At 44.0% G+C, this 13,290-nt stretch overlaps 1 protein-coding gene across 2 annotated transcripts in view; it reads right to left on the bottom strand.

Annotated features, from left to right (window-relative positions):
• The window catches only part of PREX1 (phosphatidylinositol-3,4,5-trisphosphate dependent Rac exchange factor 1), a 227,813-nt gene that overhangs the window by 64,135 nt on the left and 150,388 nt on the right, over window positions 1–13,290 (bottom strand). For both annotated transcript variants that reach the window (XM_081010985.1, XM_081010984.1), the window contains exons 13-15: window positions 12,486–12,535; window positions 9,108–9,183; window positions 917–989 (exon numbers count right to left, since the gene is read on the bottom strand). In XM_081010985.1, the coding sequence (XP_080867111.1) occupies window positions 917–989; window positions 9,108–9,183; window positions 12,486–12,535 (199 nt within the window). The remainder of the gene's footprint in view (window positions 1–916; window positions 990–9,107; window positions 9,184–12,485; window positions 12,536–13,290) is intronic.

Below are 13,290 nucleotides of genomic sequence, written 5' to 3'. Positions count from 1 at the left end.
CTAATTCCTTTCTACCTTGATTTAACACACACACCCCAACCCTCAGAGACTTCAAATGAATTGGAAGTGGTGGTGCTCTGTTTTTACTTCCTGCTTTTACCCCCTAATGGTAGGTAGGGGGTATCACAGCAAGGTGGGGATAAGCAAAGGCAAAGAGACCACATAAATTCACTCGCATCCCCCAAGAGGGCTTTTTTATGAGGAACTCCCTCCCCCCCCCAAAAAAAATGTGATTTTGAAAAGTAAGAATTTATATTTTAAATAATAATAATATTTTTATTAAATTGTTAGATTTCAATTTTATTTTGGATTTGACTGCTTCTGTGGGCCCCCTTCTGTGATGTCACGATCCCCAATCCATCCAAAATGTGTCCTTATTTTTTTCAATTGAATGTGGCCATATTTACACTTTAGCCACAGTCACTTCCCCACTTTGGCCACTCCCTCTTTGCCATGCAGCCCCTCAGAGTGTTTCGCTCTGGCCTACAAGAAGAGCCCTGGCCCAACTCCTGGCAGGTCTATCGGCGTCATCAGTCAGCTATAGTTATTTGCAGGCTATTTGCAGGGCACACTTTCCTGTGGCACAACTGCCCTTTGCTTATGCACAGTGATCGGCGGGGAGCCGGTGGTAGAGGCCCTCCCCTTGGTCTCTTCCAGCTGCATAATATTCTGCATGAAGCAGAAGGTACCCTACAGGTTTGTGCACACCTTGCAATTGTAATATAGATGGCAAAATGGTTTGACTGTTAAAGGCTTTTGGCTCTCTTTCCATCTTACAGGCCCAGTTCGGTGGCTGTTTCATACTCTGCACTGGTGGCAACATTATGCAGCAGAAGGTTCTGCCACATTTCCTGGTTAATGAGACAATGTGAGGTCCCTGTTAATTGGCTAGGAGAAGGGGATATTGATGAATTACCATGGTGCATGAAGCCATTGTTGCAGAATCCAACGCCCAGCGCGACAGCTTCCTCCCTCGTCTGACAGTCTCCCTGGTAACAAGAGAGGACAAATGTTACACCTCAGACCACTTCCTAATTCACAGAACTTCCCCCCCAGTCTGTGACCGGGTCCCAGCTCTCAAATTAGTGCGGCACTCTTTGCAAAGAAACAAAAGTAAGCAATTAAAACGGGACTCCCTTTGCCTGAATCCCATTCATTCCTATATATAGTGCCTCTTGCCTCCCACAGGAATTGGAAGCACAAAGACCAGAGCTCCGGAAAGCAGCTGTTTTAACAGTACAAACACAGCACATTACCTCAATGCAGAGACCTTCTTTAACTGGCAATTGCAATAGTCTGAATTTACTGCCCATTGGCTACAGACAATAAAACACCTCTTTAGAGTAAGAGGCAGCCAAACCCACGATGGAACGAGGGTGAAGGCTCCTCATTCAGACTTCCCAAAGGCCAGTTTTAATACAATTTCTACATGACACTGTTGCCCCCCACAGAGAAAACCACGTCTGCTTTAAAAAGAAATAACCCATACCCCTGCCAGTCACATTATTTGAATGAATGTTAGTGTACAATATTTCCAGGAATGATGCAATGGGTGTTTCTGGCTGACCTGGAAAGCAGACAAAAATGTTTGTTTTGGTGCCTGATTTGTGTGGGTAGTCAACTGAAGTAGAACCACACCGGCATAGCTCCATGAGGGAAGCTGTTGATATCAACCTTTTCCCATGTGTACCAGGCAATTGTACAACCATTAAGTGAACTCCCCTTCCCCATTGTTTTTTTTTAATGATATTTATTGAGAAATTTTTTAAAAAATTACACAAAAAAAGAAACAAGACAAAAAAAGAAAAAGAAAAAGTAAAACCATCATTCTCCAATTCTCCACTTTCAATACCTTCTTTCCTTGACCTCCTCCTCCTCCCTTTTCCTGTATCCTGATTTATAATAATCACAGCAAATCCTTTCCATAATTCATAATATTCTGTCCTTACATTACCTTAGTCTATTTTCATCTTATCTTATATATAAAAAAAGTTTAAAACTTAAATCTTTATTTTTACCAACTTCTCCTAACCATAACATTCTTACCTAATTCTTTAAACATTTTTATAAGAGCCAAATAATTTCATTTCAACATTTTCCTAACATTCATCAATTTTGTAAAACAGTCCTAATGATAGAAATAGAAACTTAAGCAATCCAATCTTCCTCCAGCGTACCTTCCTCCTGGTCCCGGGTTTTGTCAGTCCTTTCTGTCCTATTAATCTAGCATATTAACCTGGCAATCTTATATCCGAGGCCCTCAAGTCTCTTCCATGTCCCTTCCACAGCTCTTCTTCATATTTTCCTTTTATTCGTGGGAACTCCAGCTTGGTAATGTTTTTGACCCTTTTCAACAAAACAGTCCCTTTTCCATAGTCCAGACTAGACTCGATGTAGTATTTAAAAACATGTTCCAGATTTCCTTCAAAGTTGAAAGCCCCCACTGCTCCAGACATCTGACGGCCCCTTTCCAGACTCGAAAAGTCCAAATCTCCCTGTATAGGGGGGTCTATCCACCCCCCCATTTCCAAACCAAACCAAATTTTTCCTTTCCAAGTCTGGTCTTTTCCAAGTTCATTTGTCAAATCCAAAAATTTATATTCCTGCTGGGCCGCAGCTCCTTCCGTCTCTGGCGCCCAAGATTCAGCAGAATCCTCATCTCTCAGCTGTTCTGTCATGGCACGCTCCTGTTTTAGTTCCTGGGTGGGCTCCATATAGTTTCCCACTACCTGTTCAAAGGTTCTGGCCGCATTCGTCATCAAATCCGTCTTCTGGCTTAACTGATCCAATAGGGCATTTATTTTGCAGAAAGCACCCAACAGTGCTTCTGCAGACATTGTCCTGCAAGGTCACAAATCCTTTCCCACGGTTGTAATCAGTGACAGCTGCAAGCTCCCAGGGATTAGTTACAATTTCACAGTTCCCCTCTAGGGGGAAAAACTTCTGATTGTCCTTTCTCTTAAAAACAATAGCAACAAAGTTTCTTTTTTAATATATTTTGTCCATATTTGTTCTTTTAAGATGCGAAAGGGAGCAATGGAGTCACTATGTTTCTCTTCTTTTAACTATCTGTCAAAGACATTTGTTTCTGGTCAGTTAGCTTCAAACGTCAATTCTGACACCCCGCTCCAGGATCAGGACGGTGGAAAATTAAATTACTTTAGATTCACTTCTGCAGGTTTAAACAGCTCGAAAAAAAGCTCCCCCTTCTTCTCCTGCTACCAAAGGGGGGTTCAGCGATTTTAAATGATGAAAGTCAATCCTTTAAGAGTGATTTTTAAAGCTCTAGTTTGCGTTGTCTTTGCTTTGTTCTGGCTACAGGGAAACGGAAGGCTGACTTCCTGTTTAAACCTTTCCGTTTCAGTACCAAATTAGGGTAAATTTTTAAGTCCAAATTCCTTTCTATTTCACCAGTTCTTATTTAAAGTCCAGATATTCAATGTTCCAGTACTCACGGTTGGTTATTTTAGATGCCAAATTGTCCCAGGAAAAAGGCAGCGTTCTCCGGCAACGGCTATGCGGCTTCGCTCCGCAGGAAAAGCGATTGACTCACAGCACCGCGCCACTTCCCCCTCTTCGCTTCGGAGCCCGTTTGTGGGTTCCTTTGCGGGTTGGGGGGGCGCTAAAGGTGCCCGCCAAGTCCCACAGGCTTCATCCGCCTGTGATTTCCAGAAGGGTCCCCGCTTCGCCGCAGCGGAAAAGACCCGTTTCATGCGGAGCTGGTCCCTCCAGTTCGGAGGGAGTCCGCCATTGCCGATGGCGCCACCCCGGAAGTCTCCTCCCCTTCCCCATTGAAAGAGATTCTTCTTCGTGCTCCATCCCCATTTAAACCTGGATATACTTTCCCCTTCCGTGGTGACAGCAAAAGCTATGTCACACAGCTAAGGAAACTTAACTCCTATCCTAACATATTTTGTACTGGAACAGTCAACAGCATTGCTACAACCTATCCATAAATATTTCTTGCTTAGGCCTAAAAGGTAAAGGGACCCCTGACCATTAGGTCCAGTTGTGACCAACTCTGGGGTTGCGGCGCTTATCTCGCTTTATTGGCCGAGGGAGCCAGTGTACAGCTTCCGGGTCATGTGGCCAGCATGACTAAGCTGCTTCTGGTGAACCAGAGCAGCACATGGAAACGCCGTTTACCTTCCCGCCAGAGTGGTACCTATTTATCTACTTGCACTTTGACGTGCTTTCGAACTGCTAGGTTGGCAGGAGCAGGAATCGAGCAACGGGAGCTCACTCTGTTGCGGGGATTCGAACCGCCGACCTTCTGATTGGCAAGTCCTAGGCTCTGTGGTTTAACCCACAGCGCCACCCATGTCCCTCTGCTTAGGTCTAAAATCTGACTAATCACTTTATTTCAGGGGGTCACCATCATGGTGCTCACAGGTCCCAATGCTGTGTTCAGGCCCTGCTTGAAGGCTTCCTATAGGCTAATGTGAATGTTCGCTTTGTCAATAAAGAATTAAACTACCAGCTGTTTGTCCTCCTTGGGCTGGGTGTGCTCAGGACAGCAACTAGTTCACACAAGAGAACCTCAAACTGATCAATCTAAGGATCTAATAATGTCTCTTGTTGAGACAACTGTGCACCAAACCTGCCTGTTTTAGTTATTGGTACAAACTGCTGCTATAGAAACTTCTCACCTCATGAGAGGAGAGAACCACAAATTAAGTTTTGGGACTCCTTTGCTTCCCCTTTTTCTGTTGAAGCACTTCCTTTTCCCTGCAACTAAGAGAAGGGGAAAGTGGTTGGGCCACAATGCAAAAAGAAACAAAACAACTTGGTAGCATCAATTCCCTTTTTCGTTTCTAGCTGCTGAAATAGAAGTACTATTTGAAAGGTGAATGGACAACAGCAACTCTCTCCTTGCTGGGGAGAGGTTTGCAATGTGTGCCTGTAGTAGCTGTAATGTGTGCCTGTAGTAGCTGTTAGAACCAATAGCTGCAACAAGTGCAAGGAAACTTAGATAAATGTAGCAGCTGCCATGCATGTAATATGTGAAAACTGAGACTAGGCTGTATTTGTCTTTATGCACTAAGACTAGTCCAGTACTGCTTTCAGCTTCAACAAACTCAACAAACACAGAAGCTACTGCTGATTCCTAAAGGACAAACATCACAAAATGCTGCGAGTGTTGACCAGATCTCTTTCTCAATTTTCCTGTAGTACAGGCAAACCAGAGGGTAGTATCAAACTACATGAAACTTTTTGACATTAATATAATTTCTAGGCTTAACTTACATTTCTCCCCCCCCCATACAATTTCCTGCCCCAGGGCTTTCTGTGAGTTAAACGGGGAAATAGTTCATAATCCGCAAGGGGCCACAATGTCATTTTATCTACCCCCAAACTGTGTTTAAATCGAAGAGGAAATGGTTTTTGACACCATTCTTAAGCAAGCCTTTGGGAATCCAATCTGCTTACAAGCAACTGCACGTAAAGTCTTAGAGCAGATGACTTCTCCAGCAAACTTGGCTTGCAGTCATCATATTGCAGTTTGGACTCGGACATTATTTCTTGCAAAACAGCAACTTTCAGGTCAAAGAGGTGACTAAAAATAAAACATTGCAAATCCTCTCTGCATACTCCAGATACCATACAAAGCCTTCCCAAACGGAAAAAGAAGAGCAAAAACAAAGTTTAAGAATGGTTCAGATAACAGAATTTGAATGGCTTACATCTGAGCACAGCTGGAAGCCAGTCTGGGCCTATGGCTGGAACATTGGCAAAGGAGTTGCAGACTACATGGCAAGAGAGCACGCAACTTAGAAATCCACTTAGAATTTCTGGATATTAAGTGGCATATAAATACTTGGAATAATATTGAATAATAAAGCTTGTATCCAATGTAGCACCTATGCCTCTTGTTCCGTTGGTGCAAAGATTTCTTCTTGTATAACAGAACTCACCACAACCACCATACAACCCCTAAATCTCTTCTAGCAGTTCTCCCAAGCTTCCAAAGTAGATCTCGGAAGAGCACGGGGAGGAGAGGGAGGGGAAGTTCTGTTGTGCAAGAGTAAATCCTTACAGTAATGGAACGAGTGCAGTACATACCATCCTAATACTTGTCTCTAAATGTTTAGCCTCAACAACAACAAAAAACATTTTTAAAAATGTTTTTTTTCTGATTAAAAATGTGCTGTTGTATTATTTGCAGAGTCTGTATGCCACTGATTGCTAGCTACTGGGAATGTCAACAGGAGAGGGCTACTGCCTGCATATTCTGCTGGTAGGCATCTAAGAAGCATCTTATTCTTCTATTCAGTTATGGCAAAATGTTGCTTTCTCTCCAATGCTTGGCATACAGGACTGACACCACAATCCAAATGAGCTTGATTAGCTTGATCTGCCTGCTAAGTCAAAGGCAGGACCATATAACACTGTGGTAATATAAAGGTATGTGATCTTGTTCTGGAATAGCAATACATGCCCTGCCAGGTTACTCACTTTTTTATTATTAAAGATTAAGCACATTTTAGAATTTAATCCGTGAGAAAATGAAAAGGGAAGCCAGGAACATACATACACATCTTGTTTCCAATAGGAGTGGGAGGCATATATTTAAGGGGAAAGCTGACTCTACAGGCCATGTGGGAACACCAAAGTATCCAGAAGGCACGACAGCAGGAAACCCCAGGAAAGTTATGTTTCCTGCTTCTAGTAGTTATAGGACTTATTGCTACATATGCAGCACGCCCATATACATTTCTAGCCACAGCATAGGGGTCAGACATTTCTCTTTTGACTAGCGAACTATTTTTTTCTCCAGTGTCTATGTAATTTGGGGCACACCAATGCTCTTTTCTAAGGGACATGGGTGGCGCTGTGGTCTAAACCACAGAGCCTAGGACTTGCTGATCAGAAGGTTAGCGGTTCGAATCCCCACAACGGAGTGAGCTCCCGTTGCTAGGTCCCTGCTCCTGCCAACCTAGCAGTTCAAAAGCACGCAGTGCAAGCAGATAAATAGGTACTGCTTTGGTAGGAAAGTAAACGGTGTTTCAGTGCGCTGCTCTGGTTCACCAGAAGTGACTTAGTCATGCTGGCCACATGACCCGGAAGCTGTCTGCGGACAAACGGCGGCTCCCTCGGCCTATAGAGCGAGATGAGCGCCACAACCCCAGAGTCATCTGCGACTGGACCTAACGGTCAGGGGTCCTTTACCTTTTTTTTAATGCTCTTTTCAGCACTTGCTCTGAGCCAGGCCAATGGCTATACACTGTCCACCATCTACACAGTATTGAATAGCTCAGTCAGGAGAACATGAGACTCTTCATATCAGGGTTGTGGGTTCAAGTACCACCCTGGACGAAGAGATTCCTGCATTGCAGGTGGTTGGACTAGATGACCCTTGTGGTCCCCTTCCAATCCTACAATTCTCTGATTCCCTGAAATCCTGGAGAACTATTGTCACTAAGTGTCAACAATATTGACCAAGACTGGCCAACAGTCTACAGACTGTATTGGTCCAAAAAAATAGAGTCATAACTAGTTATTTCTACTCTGGGACACTCACCCAATTTTACAGCCTTGAGAAATTGGAACTTGGTTGAGCCAAGAATTAGTTCTGGCCATTAATGGTCCAACTGTTCAAATTCCAAGTCTTGCAGCTCAAATGGTCTATACCTGGTCAGATGTTGGCATGTTCCTACAATCCTATGCCAAATTTCTCTCTCTTTTTTCCTCCCAAATCAACAGTATGCAGTGGCTGAACGTGCTTCCTTGTGTTAGGCTGACAACATGAACTGTAATGAGGACACTCCAATGGGTCAGCTAACCCTACTAAGCCTCTGAATAAGAGGACATTACATAATGCTAAGTTTATGTAATATATTACAGCTTCAGTTGCCAACATGTTTAATGATATTTGATGCCCATTCTGTGCTCTTATAGAAGTTAAGCACAGAGAAGGTGCCCCTGTCATCTCACATTACATAGCTGCTTTCAAAAGTTCTCTCAACTCTGGCTATATCTTGTACACAAAAATCAACAAGTTCATTGAGGGGGTGAATATGGACGAAAAATTATATACTCAATAAGGCAGAAAGTGTCTCTTACATGATTGCTTCTCTGGATCTTTAGATATTGATGTGGAAATGAAAACCAGACTCTTCCATTAGTAAGTGATCTCCTTGGCTGTTTGAGCCCAAATTACAAACAGAAGGAACAGTTCTTCAAAACTCTGCCAAGCAATTAAATCTAAACGAGTATAGGGCTAACTTATTTGAAAAATGAAATCTTAAGATATTTATTTGTGTTGGATTCATATGAAGGCTTACTCAGAAGTAAGACCCACTGTGTTCACTGATACTTACTCTAAGGTAATTTTGCACAGGACTGCAGTTTGGGTCAAAAATAATAGTATTTTCCATAGTTTTCAGTATCCAAAAATGGCTCTATTGGAAGCAGATTTTTAATAGTTAGCTATGGCATTAGCCCACTACAGGTGTGTATGGTTTATGGGGTGTTAGGGGAGGCGGAATACTTCTGGTGGGAGACACACCGTGCTCCTTCTCGGGTAGTTTGTCCACCTTTGGTCCCCACCCTACACTCAACTCTCACCTGTGGCTCCAAAAGCTGTAAGCATGCAAAAGTGGCCAAACCCTGAGAATGGCTTCGACTGGCCGGCTAAACCAGGTGAGGGTAGCCAATGGGTCTCAAACCCTCAGTGCAGGACTTCCCCTGCATGCAAAGACAGGCTCTGGTGCATTGAATGGATGGGACCAATAATGGGTCCAACAGTCAAGAAGTTTGTGCATGTGCTGCAGAGGGAAGTGAGGGGCAGATGAGGCACGTCAACCTGGGAAGGTAGCCCACCTAGGAGAAGGAAAACTCTCATCATAAACCTCTACTGCCTTGTGGGATTTCTTCAGGAGAAGAAAAGGCTATAAACCCTACGTAAATCCGGAGTGGAGCCCTTAAGACAGTTGGATGGCACCTTGTAATGCCTCCTTTTGGCAACTCCTGCAGCCAAGCTAGTGCCAAGCATCTTTCTCTGCTTTCCTTTGGACCACATTAGTGAGGCTGATGCTTCAGTGTAATAAAACTGTGAAAGGTGCAACAGATGAAGTAAAACATCAGCATACATATGCTGTCATTACCTGAGCAATCAGCCAATCCACCAGCTTGCTTGCTGGGATCACTGACTTGTAGGTCTTCAAGTGGTAGTCTCGGTCTCTACAGAAAGAAAAATGGAAAGCTCATTAACAACATGATTGTTAGTAACATGAACAATGCCGTAACTTAGGCAGAAAGAGTAATTATAGAAAGGAAATTTTTCTATGTAATTTATAGTTCCACTAATGTGATCACCACATTGAAATTCTTGGCAGTTCCCATGGCCATTCCACGCAGGGCAGGGAATCCCAGGCATTACTAGGATGTTCCCACTGAACTCCATCAATTCATACCAGTCTTAAATCTGTTGGTATGTATAGCATTTGTTGGTATGTATGTACATTTATTATTATTTATTATTAGCTAATAAATGGTTTTGTTTACAGTTCTCCCTGGATACTAATTTCTACCCACCTTCCTAGTATAGAAAGCAATACTTGTTCTTGCATGTTGTTCGCTTAATGCTGTTGGAGCTGATGTATTCAAAAGAAGCCCCTAATGGTATGCCCCAAGGTCAGTAACATTTTCTCAGCTGAAGCGATTATCATTTTTTGAAGTGTGTATGAATCATTTGCTTAATGGATGAAATACACATGCGTGGAAGCATGAGTGTGCACACAGAAACACACTCCAGCACCACTTTCCCCAGGGTTACAGTGTCTTCAATTAAACAGAATTCCGATTCATGAAATGCCTTTGTGCTCCAGGTGCTATTTGCATGACAATGATTTGTCACTCACAACACCACATCTGCTCCATAACTGGGGAATAAGAGGTCAACTGCAAAAAAAAGGGGGGAGGGAGGGTTGCAGCCTCTTCCTTTTAGCGAGCATTGCAACAAGGCTTGTTTTCCTCATCCTAAGAATTTGTTTTATGTGATCAGCAGCATTTGGTTTAAGAAACAAACAGACCATGAGACCATGTATCCCTTTTTCAAGCATGGCTAGCTGTAGTGCCCATCTGAAAGCTAAAACAGGGACTCATTATGTTTCAATACTTCAAATAAGCAGAGAATGTTTTACAAATAATGTTACACATATGAGGAAAGAATGTTTTAAACAATGTGCCAAAGTAAGAATTATTTTCTAAGATTACCTCCTATGAATGTTTCACTTTGACCCAGTAGATTGTATCTCAATTCCTGGAGTTCTACCAAATGAAATGATCTGGCACTTATTCCATAAATATTATATATCAGTTGCTTTAGTTTCTGACTGAATTGGAGAACGGTTATGATAAAAGGAGGAAAACATGTCTTACCAAACATGTTTGGTGGAAGTAAGCTGAATTTCAGCAATACAAGCTGGTAATGTGTCTGAGATCTGTGTACTTAAAAAGACTAGCAATTGGTATATGGCAGTCAGGATGCTCAATGAGAAATAAGACAGAGGCCAATCAAACTGTGGAGTTGCTTGGAGATTCATGGAAATAATTATGTATGTCATAAACACAAATCAGTTTGTTGTACAAGTATCTCACCCTGTGCTCAGAGGGTAGGAACAAAAGAATGACCGGCATAATGGCTGTGATGTCCTAGGACAGGGATGGGGAATTCATGGTCTTCAAATGTTGTTGGATTGCAACTCCCAGCATCCCTGGGCATTAGCTGTGCTGATGAGTGTCTAACAACATCTGGAGAGCCACGGAACCAAATCAAGTTTATTAAAACAATACAAAATACAAAACCTATTGGCACAGCTACTCTTGCTAACTGGAACCTAAAGCTTAAACCTGTTCCTGTTAATGTAGAGGACACAGGACTAAGAGAGATGGCCCTTGCCACTAAGTGCTCATAACTTATTTTTGAAGGAGAATCCTTCAAAGCTCTACACTGCCCAGAATGGTCCATTCCTCATGGGAAACCCCCAGGGCTGTGGGCACCTAGCTATCGCTGGCAACCAGGGGTCATGTAGACTTGCAAGCTACCACAACCCCCAGCTGTGGGGAGTCCAGAAGGCTCCTTGGTTTTCTGAGGCATTCCAGGCTGAGCTAGAGCAGAGGTTTGATCAAACACAGGTATGAGCCTACCATTAGATAGCTCAATTGGTAGAACATGAGACTCTTTCGTCTCAGTGTAGTGGGTTCGAGCCCCACGTTGGGCAAAAGATTCCTGCAATGCAGGGGGTTGGACTAGATGACCCTCATGGTCTCTTCTGACTCTATGATTCTATGTTGCAGTGGTGGTGACAAAGGCAACATATTCCTCAGTGAACTGCACAGCAAAGGCGTAATAGACTGGTAAATCAGCTGGATTCAGACCAGTGTGGTATAATTTGAGAAATTTATCATCCATGATGAATGTGATGCCACAATTAGTGCAGGTCCATTGGAAGTCCCTGGAGCATCATCTAGCTACAACCTGTGGAATCAGTTCCAGGTGTTGCAGTTTGAGAACCTGGAACTACATCCTTGCTCATTATGACTAGTGAAATCTAGGATGAAGAGATTTGCTTGATGGGTCTAGGAAGTGGCTAATTCTTAGGAATCTCGGTTTTGTCTCCCCCCCCCCCAAGCAATTCTGATGCCCTTATGAATGTGTATTTGCAATCATGGTGGCAAAAACCAAGGGTTTTTTTGAATAAGATTTCCAGGGGTCAGGATATGGCTTTGGTGTCCCACGTGGCAACCTGCCTCCAAAGATGTGAGCTACCCTGATCCGCACCTCTCAGAGTAACATGCAGAACAGCCTGCATCTCCCAAGCAGACAAGGGCTTTACTACATTTACATAAGGGAAGGGAAGAGATTTGAAGGGGAAATGTGTGTGCGTCCTATGGGGCGAATGCAGGCTTTCGCTGAAGCCTGGAGAGCGAGAGGCATCGGTGCGCACCGACCCCTCTCGCTCTCCAGGCTTCAGGAAGCTATCCGCAAGCCTTGCAAGCCCGGTGGGAGTTCCCGCAGGCTCACAAGGCTTGCAGGCAGCAGCCTGCAGCCCCGGCGAGTGTCCGCAAGCCTTGCGCGCCCGGCAGGAGGTCCCGCCGAGCCCGCGAGGCTTGGGGCGGCAGCTTGTCGCCCGAAGCACGGGGAGCCCTCCGGAGGGCTCCCCATGCTTCGGGCGAGTGTCTGCAAGCCTTGCGCGCCCGGCAGGAGGTCCTGCCGAGCGCGCGAGGCTTGGGGCGGCAGCCTGTCGCCCGAAGCACGGGGAGCCCTCCGGAGGGTGCCCCGTGCTTCTTGCAGGTGTGCACAAGGCTTGGGGCGGCAGCCGCGGCGGGGGGGGGGATAATTTTTTTTATTCATTTCCCCCCCCCAAAAAAACGAGGTGCGTCCTATGGGCCGGTGCGCCCTATAGAACGAAAAATACGGTATGTGATGTAGGCAGCAGCAAGACAGGCAAAACACGAAAGCATTGTGATAATATACTTACTTTATCACCGGAGTGTAAAGACTGTGGAGGCGGCAGTAGAGCCTCACACCCTGCAGAGAGAAATGAACGCAGGCTTGAAATTTCAAAACAGATATAATATTATCTAAAACACATGTGGAGGACCTGCAGCAGTGAGTCTGGCTAATTTTTCTGTCCAGGCATTTAGCGGCATCTTATTGCTGTTTATTTGCTGCACTTGTACTGATTCCTACCCGGTGGTTGATGAAGCTTGTGGATTTTTGTGGTGTTTTATTAAATTACTGTTTTGACTTGTATAATTAGCCTTGAGGATCTTACGGTCAAAATGGCAGGGTAAAAATATCATACACAAACAAACAAACAATTAAAATGCAGCAACAGTTTGCTGACCTTTGCATACCAATCCTAAATGTAAAAACATGTAAGTTTTGCTGACTCTATATATAAAGACACACAAACATACATGCGCGCACACACTTTAAAGTAAGCTACTTTCATTCAGCTATTGACCATGAGGTTTTATATTTCAGGTGTTCCACTCTAAAACATCTGACCTTATTTTAGCATAGACTGTACAGAACATCTCCGTGTATAGCTACATAAAACTTGCTGCAGCTTCTTCCTGGTGATTGAGATAGTCAAATATTCATGGAGAAAGAGGGGGAAAGGAGTGAATCTCTTTGGTCTCTTAAAGAGCAATCCAACCCAGAGCAATGGATTGGGCGGAAGGCTCTTTCTCCCCAGTTTATCCAGCTCAGTCAGCCTTCTGCCAGATGCAAGGGCATGAGGCCTGCTGGAAGCATCCCTGCCTGTGAGGACCATCTGA

This window comes from Podarcis pityusensis (assembly GCF_964106645.2).
Source record: "Podarcis pityusensis genome assembly, chromosome: 6".
Classification (NCBI taxonomy): Eukaryota; Metazoa; Chordata; class Lepidosauria; order Squamata; family Lacertidae; genus Podarcis; species Podarcis pityusensis.
The sequence above is the reverse complement of the archived record's forward strand: the minus strand, read 5'-3'. Positions and strand labels throughout refer to the sequence as shown.